Source organism: Neopelma chrysocephalum, unplaced genomic scaffold (assembly GCF_003984885.1).
Source record: "Neopelma chrysocephalum unplaced genomic scaffold, ASM398488v2 Primary Assembly neopelma1_25, whole genome shotgun sequence".
NCBI lineage: Eukaryota > Metazoa > Chordata > Aves > Passeriformes > Pipridae > Neopelma > Neopelma chrysocephalum.
In genome coordinates this window covers 14,178,419-14,191,664 of record NW_020897694.1, presented here as the reverse complement: position 1 = coordinate 14,191,664, position 13,246 = coordinate 14,178,419, and the positions used below count along the sequence as shown (strand labels likewise).

The 13,246-nt window shown below is 38.9% G+C and overlaps 2 protein-coding genes across 8 annotated transcripts in view; one reads left to right on the top strand and one right to left on the bottom strand.

The window, feature by feature from the left end:
* The window catches only part of BORA (bora, aurora kinase A activator), a 35,831-nt gene extending 31,312 nt beyond the window's left edge, over positions 1–4,519 (bottom strand). For all 7 annotated transcript variants that reach the window (XM_027674530.1, XM_027674529.1, XM_027674534.1 and 4 more), the window contains exons 1-3: positions 4,347–4,519; positions 3,330–3,500; positions 2,214–2,320 (exon numbers count right to left, since the gene is read on the bottom strand). In XM_027674530.1, the coding sequence (XP_027530331.1) occupies positions 2,214–2,320; positions 3,330–3,485 (263 nt within the window). In that variant the 5' untranslated portion in view covers positions 3,486–3,500; positions 4,347–4,519. The remainder of the gene's footprint in view (positions 1–2,213; positions 2,321–3,329; positions 3,501–4,346) is intronic.
* Positions 4,520–4,687: 168 nt separating this feature from the next.
* On the top strand, positions 4,688–10,196 carry MZT1 (mitotic spindle organizing protein 1). The gene is made up of 3 exons (XM_027674519.1): positions 4,688–4,821; positions 7,684–7,829; positions 9,279–10,196. Exons 1-3 carry the CDS (start codon positions 4,773–4,775, stop codon positions 9,300–9,302), a joined length of 219 nt encoding a protein of 72 aa, XP_027530320.1. The 5' UTR covers positions 4,688–4,772; the 3' UTR covers positions 9,303–10,196.
* The last annotated feature ends 3,050 nt before the right edge of the window (positions 10,197–13,246 follow it).

Below are 13,246 nucleotides of genomic sequence, written 5' to 3'. Positions count from 1 at the left end.
CTCCCACTAAAAGTGCTGGTTAGTGTAACAGAGGACCTTTTTTCTTTAGTGCGTAACTCCAGGAAAATAATGAAGTGAAAATGTCATATGTATTTAACAAGAATAAAACCAAGCCAGTCTTGTATGCAACTTCAAGCAACATCGCACTTGCAACTGTGACGCAAAGTATGCACGATGCAGACAGATATCTTTCAATAATTAACGAATAATAGCACAGCATCCAATTTAGAAACATTCAGCTTCTATCAGTAGAAATAAAAAAGGAAAGGGAAAGTTTATGGACAAGACTGTGTCAATGTGTCTGCTCAATTATTGACAGACTATTTTTCACCAACAAGTCTGCCAGAAAAGCATTCTCCTAAACATCTTATAAGCAGTTTAATAAACTGACAGTACATAGATGATGCCCAGTTTATGGAAACAGTGATACTACACAAAATCAAGTCTATATGTGATACACACTCAGACTTTTCCAAGTGCTCATAAGCTTTTACACTGTGTTGCTCCTCAGACTGTTTTACTACATTATAGAGATTTAACAGTTTGAAATAGTTATACGTGGAATTACCTATGCTTGTGGTTGTTTGCAATTAATTCAGAAAATTACTTGATAACAAGCATTATAAATTATCTCTTTTAACAACTCTTTTAACAAGAGTATATAGTGCACGTAACATTATGCATGGGCTTCAAAAACTCAATTTTTTTATCATGAACTTTTAACATCAAGAGCTGTATTTATGACCCTTTTGTTTCCATAAAACCGTATTTATGAAATCTAAATTAAGTTTCCATGCAAAATCCTACACATACACACACACACACACTCATATACAGATATGCATTTAACCATGTACAGCTTGCAGCCATCAGAAATAACAAACTCCGTCTGTACTACACTGAAACATGCAAGCATGGACATAGCAAATCTACACATAGTCAAACCAGCCTCTTTCTAGTCACAGGAAATGATTTAAAAAAAAAAAAAATCACAGTGGGTATGAAACAGTGGGACAAACTAAAAGGACCCACTGAGAAACACATATCTGTGAGCCGTGTCACTAATCATCATTGTAATTGTCACCTAAACCATCTAGATTAAAGCCCGTTTGTGTGTGTCCAAATAGGCTTCCAGAAACAGTGTAATTGACTCCCCAAAAAACATAAGGCTTAAGGCTTTATAACATATAAAAAGCATTAGAGTCTGAAACCTACTGGCTGCTAGAGGAAGGCCAGGAAACAAATGGCTATTAAGAACAAAAATATTGACATTAGGACATGGTGATTCACAGATACAGCTGAGGACAGTTATATTCCTTCTACAGCTCTTCCTATTCAAAAAGAGAGATGTAGGTTCAATCAGACACTAAGAACAGTAAGTCTATTTCACAGTATTTTTTAGGAGGAGGGTGTTGAAACACTGGAACAGGTTGTTTGGAGAGGAGTTAGATGCCCCTTAGATCCGAGCAACCTGATTTAGATAGGATAGAAAATTGGTTTATTATCCTATTACTACGATGCTTCATGCCACGAGGTGAAATTCTTTGTGGAAGTTTTATCTGAAAAAGATACAGGACTGTCTACAGGGTTCACCACTATGACCTCCCTTGACTACCTTCACTTGACATGTTGTTCTGTTCTACTGGTATGTAAAATTATCCTCAAGATAAACTCCAAATACCAAGCCTGTTTTACCTACTCATTTTCCCCACGAAAGTTATTTTCAGAGAAAGGGAAAAATTGAGATAAGGTCCCCAAACTACTTCAAGTAACTAGCATTGGTCCCCTCCTCCTTCATGTTAAGTCTAATCTATACCTTTGAAAGGGAATGCTGGCTTCCCTAGGTAGCTTTCCCAGCTCTACCCTTCTGCAGGAGGAATACTGAGAGAAGATAAACTGTGTTGTAACAAGGAACAGAAGAGGTAGCCTGGTAACAATCACCAGCAAGACATTTTCTTGCTTCCATTGACTCCTTTTATCTGACTGTCTTCCAAACTGTAGTCACAGTGGATCAGCGGTTCTTAACATCGAAAAGAAGTTAACAGCGAGGCAGCCTCATCTAAATATTATATCCACATCACGGACATGCAAAAATTTATGTTAAAAGATTTCAATAAAAAGTCTTTAATGCTATGCTGAAATGTTAATAAAGCAAAATAACGGAGTTCTAGTATTAATGCTAAGTTAACTGCATAAAAACAGATTGCAGTTACCTAGCATGGCTCAAATACATTGCTTGACGTCGAACATCTTCTGAGTCAATTTCCACAGGATTTATTAGAGCAAGTTGATCAATAGACCATCTAAATTTTCCTGGTGTCTGAAAAAAAAAGAAACAGGCATCTTAATGCTTACTACTATAAAAAGATAAAAATAGAACTACAGGACTAATCTCAATGGAACAACACAATCACTGCTTCCATATAGTTTCGGACAATCAGAAGAGTTTCTATTTAAATGACCTACTTTTAAAAAAAAATTAAGTCAGTCAAGCTTCTTACCCTGGTAGTGGTATTACAGTGATTTATAAGATAATATTAAGTGGAAAGTTATAGCTAATATTTACAAACTGAGGTGTCAGTTTCTTCTCAATTTCTGAGGACAGATCTACTAAAGATACATCACTTGGGATAAAATTTAGTTGTTTCTAGATTGCCACAATCCAAATTGTAGTTCCATGAACACCCAGTGTCTAAACCATGTTATCCAATAAAAGTCTTCCTTTCACCTCCCATGTCAAAGACTGAAGAGTTGCAACCTCATATGCATCTTGCAAAGTCTCCCTCGTAATGCCATGCATAGTGCACAACAAAACCCAATTCAGAAATAAAGCAGCTTCATCCCTTTATCTAACAATTAGCAAGTACTGGTCAAATACATTTGAAAAATTATCTACCAAGTCTTTTTATCTTCATTAGCATAGTATCTTCTCTACTTCTTACCAGCAAATAATTTCAACTAAAAACCAAAACGTAATTTGCAACTACAAGTTATATATACACTAAATCAATAATTTGAATGCACAAACAGCTCATAGCAGTAATGCAACTAAGTTTTATTATTTAGGAACTGGGGCTTTTTTAGCACTCAATCACTTAATAAATATCTAAGGATTAAATTAGATAAATTTAGAAAGGTAGGAAGACTAAGCAACAATGTTAGTATTAAAAGCAGCATATTTCTGCAAAGAGAAGAAACTCCAAACACTACCAGAATTCTTTGGCTTAGTACATACGTTAAAGTACACTAAAAAAATATCCTTCTAAGTGCATTTGAAAATATTAACATTCCATATATATGTAGTTAAACAACTAAAGACTAGAGCTTACTGATGAGGATTTTGTTGACTTAAAGACCGAAGGACTGGAGACAATCTGCTCCTGAAGAGTGTAATAATCACTGGGACTTTCAAATGGATTCAGGATTGCAACTCGTCCTGGAGTTTCTGGTGCTATCTGCATTTTAGCTTCTTCTGTATCACCCATAACACTAAGCTACACCTGAAAAAGAGAGAGGGAGATGAAAAATTAAGGGAAATAATGAAAACCTAATTTTGATATTTTAGGGTCATGTTGAAGGCTTTAGGAGGAGACGATCAATTGTTTTAAGGTGCCAGAAGCATTTAAAGGACTAACAAAAAAACGAAGTTAGCTTTGGCTTGGACCTACTGGCAAAAAGCCGATAAATCAGGCTGATATAAACAATTAAAAATAAAGAGAACCTAAAAAAACGAGATAAGAAAGGGCAGGAAAAAGGGAATTAAAAAAAAGACCAAACAAGCAAATACCAAAATAACAAGCAACCAAAAAAACCACCCACGAACCACAAGAAGAAACAGAACGGTCAGGACGCCAAACACGTTCCTGGAGGGCAGCTCACGCACCAAGCGCGGGCACTCAGGGGCTTCGGGAATAAGGAGGGGTTACAAGACGCGGGCAGCAGGGTCTCCCCGCCCGCCCCGCAGTGCCCACACGCCAAGCAGCGACCGCGGGGGTGGGATGGATTGGCGAGCGGGGTTGCGGGCGGCAAGCCCGCCCTCCTCCCTCCACACCGGAGTAGCCCAGCAGCCCCTGCCCGCGGGAGGACTTCGGGCGGCGGGAAGGGGGACGCGCGGTGCCGCCCGCGGGCCAGGGCAGCAATAACGTCCCGAGCAGGACCCGCTTGGCCCAGGCGCTAAAACCGACCACCCTCCCCCGCCCCAACTGGCCTGGCCTGGCCTGCCCCGGCCCTCGAGGGCTTCGGGCGGCGGCACCGCTCCCTCCCGCTGCAGGGCACCTTCCGCGCCCCTGCGGCGGCGAACAGGACGGGAGCCCCGCGTGAGGGGCCCCTGCTTAGCCCCTTCTCACTCTTCTCCCCGAGATAGTGCCACCGCGCCGAGCCGCCCTCCCAGTCCCCGGGCGCCGAGGGGGCGATGTCGCGGGTGCCGAAGTCGGAGGCACAGACACCTGCCACCGTTACCGGGCCGCTGCCGCCGCGCCGCTCGCTCATCAGGCCCCACTCATCGCTCCCGCCCCCGCCGCGCCGGGCGGCCCTTTAAACAGCCCCGCCCCCTCCGACAACTCTGACCAATGACAGCGCGCGGCCTCCGCCGCCGGGCCAATGGCAGAGCTCCCTCTCTCTCGAACGGGCCAATCGGCAGGGGTGCCGCTGCACGAATTCGAAAGAAAGCCCGCCCTCCCGGCCGTGCCGCTGCGATGGGGTCTCACGTGGGGCCGGAGCTGGGGCGCGTTCCGGTTCCGGGGGAGGGGATGTGAGGGCGGTGCGGAGTCGCCATGGCGAGCAACGCCGCCAGCCTGAACGCAGTCCGGGAGACCATGGACGGTACGTGACAGAAGTGGGGGAGGGAGACGGGGACGCGCACGAGGTGGCCAAGAAACAACGCTAAGAAGCAACTCCAGACCTTCGATTCCGCCTGGTCAGGATGAAGAAGGAAGCGAACGCATCGGGCGCCTCTGCTGGGAAGAGGGGTGCGGGTTGTGGCTACTGGAAGATGCAGCGCGTAGCAATGTCTTTTTTGTTTCGTGTTACTCATAGTGTGTGAAACGCTTTAAACACCCGCATAGTGCGAGTGAATTTGGACGTCGAGTGGCTTTTCTTAGGGATCTTTAGGTAGCTAAGTACTTAATAGAGAATACTGTTGGGTTTTAGTGTTTTTAAATATATGTATATATTTACTCTACTTTCTTGTTATTTGTACCGGATAACGCAAATTATGCTACCTGGCTCTGTGCATCTTGGATTTAAGCCAGGGAGAAACGAAGTGTGTAGAAGGGAAAGGCAGGACCAACCCTGCCAGCACCTGAACTGATCTGAACCCTCCTTCTCCTAGATGGCTCAAGTCAGAAAACAGAAGTAAACTAAATAAAAAAACCAAACAAACGAAACAAAACCAAACAATATAGTGAAAAAGCTTTGAGAACAGTAGTCATTGTTACAGAATTAGAGTAGTTTCTGATGCAAAAAAAACCTCCCAAACCAAAACTGTTATGGGACGGGGAGTGTGGGAGTAGTGGCACCGGGAGTGCTGGGAAATATTTTGGAGATTTATAAGCCAAGAAACGTGAGCAGGTCAGGTGTTCACTTGCTCTTCTGGCCTCACTATGAGGAATCAAAGCTGGTACATCCTGGAGTTGTTTCTTAGTGTAGTGTGAAACTCTGGAATTCTATGAAATGCCTATGCCAAAGCCTTATATGCAGAGTGGAAAGCTGCCAAGAAATCCCCTTAGGGTTCTTAAATGTAAAGACTTTCTCTGGAAATGCCCTAACGAGGGCATAGAGGCTAAGGAGAACATTTGGGGGGTTATTGCTTTACATTTGTTATTTTATCAGCATCTTCCCTTCTCTTGAAGTTACATAAGGGTTTCTTAGCAAATACCTTTACCAGTCGAGCTGGTGTAAAAATTAGCATTTCAACCACTGATCTTCACTTTCTGACCTGCTGCTGGAGGCAAGGCAGGACTAGCAGAATTATGGCTCCTCTGATGCTGCAAGAGGTTAAGACTAATTTGTGCAGATGGAGAGAGATTTGTTTGGGAAGGACAGAGTCTAGGTTCTTGACAACCATTCTCTCCGTTTGTGCAGGAATGTTTTGGGCAGGAGGGATGATACATGGATTTAAAGGCAAAGAAAGGCTTTTGAGAACAGATATGGAAAGTGTACTGATCTTCAGATTTAGGAGCCCAGGCTCCCCATGTAAAAATGTATATCTTTTATCTAGGATAGACATAGATATTTAGCGGTTGTTCTCTGCAGAGCTAAGAGCTCGGAATTGTGGAGAAACTGCTACATCTCTCTGCCAAAGACACTGCCCCAACTAGTGACCACAGTTCTTGCTGACATAGAAATTGGAACTTATCTTCAGTTGTATTTACTGCTCTGCCTTCAAATATGTCACATGCTTAGTAAAATTTTTGATAGATTTTAAATGGTTAAAAAAAGTAAAAATTGTTTCTTTCTGGGAAGTTTTTAGTCCTTCTTAGTTCTGTAGCTCTTAAACATTCGATGTCATTTTATTGCAACTGCATCAGTTTGTTAGTTGAAGATGCTTTTGTATGGACAGGGCGTGCATGTATAATGTGTTTGGAATCGTTTGCTTTCAAGCCAGCACGAAAAAGAATGTCTTGAGGCAGAGAAGGATGGAAGCTTTCCTCCTGGCTTGTAGATAGGACTTTGGACTGACAGACTGCTTTCATGTCTTAAACTTGTTCATGTTCTTAATCCAACCTACTTGTGTGGGCTTCAAGAATATTTTCACATGTAGAGATTTTTTTTGCTGTGGCTTCAATGGAACTGACCGGATACATTAGGTTTTTAATGTCTTGGGTAAGTGGACAGTAGTCACTTGCCATGCTTTTACTTGGTGAGAAAGACCTTGTACTTCACTTTTCCCTAGCTTGGGGGAGATTTGGTTACAGAAACTGTGTGAGTAACACCTGTACAAAATCAATCTGTATTGGGGCTTAGCTTCAGGATGGAGATCACTGTAGAAATCAGAAATAAAATCTCAGTGAGTTGTTCTGTTGTATCTGGGACAAACTGTCTATGAGAATCAAAGAAAAGGGGCCTTCCAGAGAAACTTGGGAAGGAGCAAGAGAGATACCTATTTTTTAATGAAACTAACTGGAATCTCCTTCTCCAGAAGGTCTCATACTGACATGTGGTGCTGCTCTTGATTCAGGACACATAAAAATTGAATAATATTGCTTATCATTAAACTTGTGTTAATGTTAGACTTAAAGCCAGGTTTAGTTGTGGAAGAAGGTGGCTAGAAAACTGCTGACGTTCTCTGTAAAAGCTTTAACAATGTGCTTCCCAGTCCATTTCAGCAGGACATCATCAGTATCTGGAGTTCAGAAGTACAGTGTTTTTATAGCCTACCTTTTACATAATTGGTAAGCATGTTAATTGTTGAATTCTTCACTTATTTTTTTTTACTTTTTCAAAACCCATTATCCATTATTAAGTTTCCTGAACCAGAAAAGCATGGTGTTTATGTTGGAAGCTGTAGCTTTTAACTTGTGCTGGAAAGCTGAACATGAATGCTGCTGTTGAAGTTCAGACTGCAATGGACAACTACCATGTTCACATTTTACTGTAGAATTTAAATGTTGATGAATAATGATTTTGATAATTGAAATTTCATAGTATTTAGGGTCCAAAGTGCTTTCATTTTTTCTGTTGCAGTTCTGTTTGAGATTTCAAGAATATTAAACACTGGCTTGGATATGGAGACATTGTCTATTTGTGTGCGGCTTTGTGAACAAGGGATAAATCCAGAAGCATTGTCATCTGTTATTAAAGAACTGCGCAAGGCTACAGAAGCTCTAAAGGTAATGCTTTTGTTTAAACAGCCTAGGAATTTGTTTTTAAGAGTTGGGTGCACGTGCAACTTGCTATACTTCAATTTGTAAATTGTACTTTAAGATATGATTCATGTTTTAATCAAGGAAATTAACTGTTCCATGGAAAAGGCAATGAATACAACTGAATTAAACATGATGCTGGAAATGGTACAAATAAAATAGTTAGATTAACTCTTGTGAAGGGGAAAAAATAAAAAAAAATGAAAACCACAACTAAACCCCCAGATTTTTATTCTGGGCATTTGTAGTCACTATTTGCCCCCTTATCTGCATCATATCAAAAATAGATCGCTACTTTCTGCTTTAACCAATATAACTTCATTTCTATAACCTCAGACTTAACAGTATGCAGCAGTACTTGTAAATGGGTACATGCAGCTTGGTAGTGTAATCTTCACATATAGCTTTCACCACATTAACCTGTGCTTTGAACCTTTCCAAAGACCAGCAAGAGGGGATTTCATGATGTGTGCATATATAGGGCTTTTCATATATTAGCATTTACCTCCTGTTTAAACTAGTAGTGGATAACAGTGGTTTAAAAACAAATCCTCACTTGACTTTTGAAGGATTTTCATTCTTTATGGTCTACCTAAACGTCACAATCATGATTGTTTTCTAGTGGATCTTCTACTTGTTTATATCTGGGAGGTGGAGGGGAAACCTATATCTATACCTATATTCTAGAAGACTGCATACTTTATTTTTAGCTTAACATTTTTCTATACTCATGCATATTTTATATTTGTGCTTGAATGCGTGCATACATATGCATTTAACTATGCGTATTTCAGTAATTGAGGGCTGTTTTGCTTTTTCATTTGCTTTTACTGATGTATCATTCCTCTTGCTATCTTTTGACTGTTTGTCCCATAACTGGCTAAAATCTTCCAATGTCAGTCTTCAACAATGTGCCTTGTTGGTTGGGTTGAGTTATGCAGTAATAAAAAATACTGATGTTCTTAATGAAATAATTGGCAGTGTGATTTATACAATTATAGTTAGTGTAATTCTTCTAAGTTTTGTGTCAATAGCTTATCTGTATGAGTGAGAATAATAATTACCACAAATTATATCAAGTAGTAAACTCCAGAGGTAAACATATTCATGCATTTGAGCACTCCTTGAAAGCATTAGGGTAAAATGTACAGAATACAAGTTGCTCAGATACAGGACATAAAATTTAACACAAGCAAACAGGAATGGCTATTTTAGAAAACGGTGATGGCTGTCGACAGCATTATTTTTTAAGAAAATAGCGTTCATTAGAGAAATGTTCATAAGTAGTTCTTCATTTTTAGGTTTGGTTTTTTTTTTTAGTTCTAGGAAAATTAAAATAGTTACAAGAAAAGGTTGAATTTAATCTATATGATGTCTCTTTTGGTGACTTGCAATAAATGTTTTTTCTGCTTCTAGGCTGCTGAAAATATGACAGGCTAATATGGGCAAAGATTTCTGCATGAGAAGAATGCCAAGATTAACTTAACAGGAGCTCTGAAGATTGCCACTATTCAGACAAAAATGAAATAAGTGTGTATGCAAAGGTTTCAGGATATTTCTGTAATATTATTCAAAAGAATGGTGCATGTAATAGCTTTGAAAAATTTTTTAATAAGTTCACCAGTAATATCATTATGTGGTATTTTTGTGAACTGTTTGTGAATATAGTGCAATTGCTCTTCTTTGGCATCCAATACTTTTAAAATCATGCCAGATACTGTACGTCTGTTGAATTTACTAGCATGTACCAATGCATATTGTTATAATGAATGCAGCTTTGTTAATGCATCCTTTAGAAGTGCTAGTATATCCTGGGTTTTATCTCTTGCTTTGATGAAAAACTCCATGTACAATTTTAGCCTTACTTTATGGACCATAGAGGAATGAAGCCTAGTCTGACTTTATTTTAATTAGAGCAAGGGCAGTGACTTAAGTATCAATTTGAAAATAAGAACTAAAGCATTTTTGATAATATAGGTAATGAATTGTCCTTTTGATTTTGATTCAAATTGCTGGGAAAAGTGTTTCACTTAAATAACAAAGGTACTTCAGTTATCCATGCAGAAATGTATGTAAATTTAAATTCTAGATGACATGGGATGTTTTACAGAGATTAAATGCTACATTTGTTACATTTGTTCCAACTACTGGATCTAAAAATATTAAGTCTGTATGTTGTTTCTTAGTCAAAGCATAAATGAGAAGCATCAGATTCGGTTCTTGGGTATCAATGAGACTTAAACAGTCAGTTGGTATAGAAATGTCTTCTCATTTAGAACTAGGAATCTGGTGCCAGAAGAAGTCTTAATTTCCAGTAAATATTTCATCCAGAAATTCTACTTCGTAAGAAAGTAGTTTCTTGTGTATTCTTCACCTGGTGCTTTTAAGCTGGGGTTTTTTGGGTTTTTATTTTAAGCTTTTTCGATTTTGGTTATCCTAGTTTCAAGGTGTGGTGCTAATAGGACCTAAGGAACTCCAGGGTTAATAGAGTGAAGCACATTTGGAAATGAACCTGGAATCTTTGTTAAGCCAAAAGTTATGCTTGTGCAGAGATAACTCTCTACTCTGAGAGTATACAGAATATGCACTCTAGGTCATAGCTCTACAAAAAGCAATCAAGGAGGCTAAATACTTCAAATTGCTGGTAGAGAGAATAGAAAAAAATATATATTACACTGAATCGCTTACCTTTGTTTCCAGTTAGAATGTACAAAAAATCATTGCAAGAGGATGCTATAAAAACTTCTGGATAACCAAGCTGGGGAACTTACAAATGGTGTCATTTTGCACACTCACAGCACCAATTTACAAAGGGTTTTAAGTGTTCATGACTTGAATATTGGGTGTAATTTTTTTTTTTTTTAATAGTAAGATATCCTTAGTATAAAAATATATCAACAATTAAGTTCATCTTAGGAAATCTGAAAAGTCATTTTACTTAATTTTCTCTAAACGCAGGGCTACATGTCAAAAAAGAGAAAAGACGTGGAGCATTCTTGTTCTCAGGAGGCACATCTAAATCTGTGAGATTTCCCTGTGTAACTTAAACCCTGAAAATTTTCAGTAAACTATAGCAAATGTGCCCAAAATAATAATGACATTTTATTAGGATGCATATTTCTTCTGGTGCATTTCCTTTTCCTCCATTGCCAGATCTTTGAGTAATTCAGGAAGTTGTGATGACTTCCCTTGAATGCCACTCTATTGACTACTTTGCGTTTATGTATTTCCAGGGGGTTTTCTAGCTTGTTAGCTTGATTTTGGTTTGGGTTCTATGTCCTTGAAATGCTTAAAAAGAGCTTGCAATTGCAATATGAGAAAAAAAAAAAAATATATATATATAAAATTTATATAACTATATATAATTCTTGATCTGTCCAGTAAATTGCATCTACCATTTTGCCATCAGTAGGCTTACAGTTTTTATGCATTTAGACGCTTTCTGGTGGACCATTTGTCATGCAGAATTGTAGAAGCAGGGCATATCTTTGTCATTTGAAACATCAATTTGATGTCTATAAAACTAAAAATGCATTATTGCTATTATTACGTGGAACTAAATGGTAATCTTGGTTACTTAATATTAATTCATATACTTAAGGGAGAACATGTTGTTTCTCAAAACTGGTGTAAGAGAACTCCTGCTGGCTTTTGGTTTGGGGTACCATCCAGAACAAATACAGTAAGTGTTTGTTTCTTCTTCCTGGCAAGAAATAAAGAAAATCCCTCTAGTAGGAAGTTTCACATTGGAAATATTTACTGCTGTAAGGTAAGTCTGTCATTTAATAGCATCCCCATTATGTGAACATGAATGCTCAGACTTAGCACTGATGACTGAGAAGTCTTGTCTGTATTTCTAGCACGCACCACCTTCTACTGCATTTAACTAAGAAGCCAAGCAAACAGCACGTGCTTTTTCTCTGTGCTCCTTACTTACATGCTCCTGAAACTCTTGAAGATAAACACAGGAATAGCTATACAGGTCCTGACCAAAGTTCCTTTTTTTCTAACACAATAGCTTCTTTTGTAGTCAAAAGCAGCTGCCTAAGAAAGGGTAAGAACAATAGAAACGCATTTGGTTATTTTTCTTCTGTGTTCTAGCTTCTAAGTGTCTTCTTTTCCAGGCTTTCCTGAACATCCTATGGTTTGTAACTTCAGTGCTCAATTTTCCAGTACTTGTCCAGTTTCCTTTGGACTGTATATGCTTCCTGAGTAACAGCAGCCTTTATCAATTTTGTCTGTTGCATAAAGAATTACCACTTCTTGTTTATTTTGAACTAGCTTAATTTAGTATGCCCTGCACAGTAAACTTGTATCTACTATGCCTGTGCCGGTCAACGTTCTCCAGATATGTTACAGTCACTTTTAAATTTCCTCTTCTAAATTGAAATGCACTAGCTAAAATACTTCTTGGGTGACCAAAGGCATAGAATAGCCTCTGTATTTACTGTCCTTTGAAACTTTTCTGAGTCTCATTTTCTGAGAAGGGAACCAAAACTGCATGTGACATTAGCCATGTAGTTGAGTACTGGCCTGTTTGTTTACTTTCTTGTCCTTTATTTCTTTCCTAGTAATTCCTAATATTTGACTTGCTTTTTTAATATGAACCAAATGTTGTGCTCTTTCCATGGCATTATCTATTGTTAACACTCTTGAGTGGAATGTTAAGCTCAGAGGCTAATTTTTCATATGTGAAACTACGGTGTTTTATCTCTACGTGTATAATTTTTTGTCTATGCTGAAATGCCCGGGCCATTTTCTTTCCTAATCAGTCTTCCATGTGTTTCTACGGTTCATCACAGTTTGCTAGTAGTCTTGCTACTCTCACTAACTTTATAATTGGGAAATTTTGTTGCTTTGTTCCTTTTTTTGAGGTTAAGTCATGCAGCACACAACCCAGCGAAGACCCTGCAAAGGACCACTGGTGACCTAGGGCAGGAGCTGACTGTTTATTCTCATTCCTTTTCAGTAATCGTGAATAAAATGCAGTCCTGCCTGCCACTTACAGTTTCTCATTCTTACACCAAGTATCTTTAGTGTCACATATAGCAAAGGTGTGAGAGCTTAAGCACAGCTGTGAATCCAGTCATGCAGAGAGCATGGCATGCTTGATAACTACCGGGATTGCTGACATTTGTAATTTTACATTTTAGAAATACAAAATTAAGTAAGAAAATAATTTCACATGAGATTGCTAGTACTAGAAAAGAAGATAAACATATGATCCTGAAGTCTCCATTGTAACATTAGGGAGTTTTTCATAGAAAATTGTGTTAACTAAAAAAAAAAGCTGAATGGTGATTAGGCCAAGACACTTGCCCTAGCAGGTCTGTATGCATGATATAATGGCCCATCTTCGCGAATGAAGATTTGGGGAAAGGTCT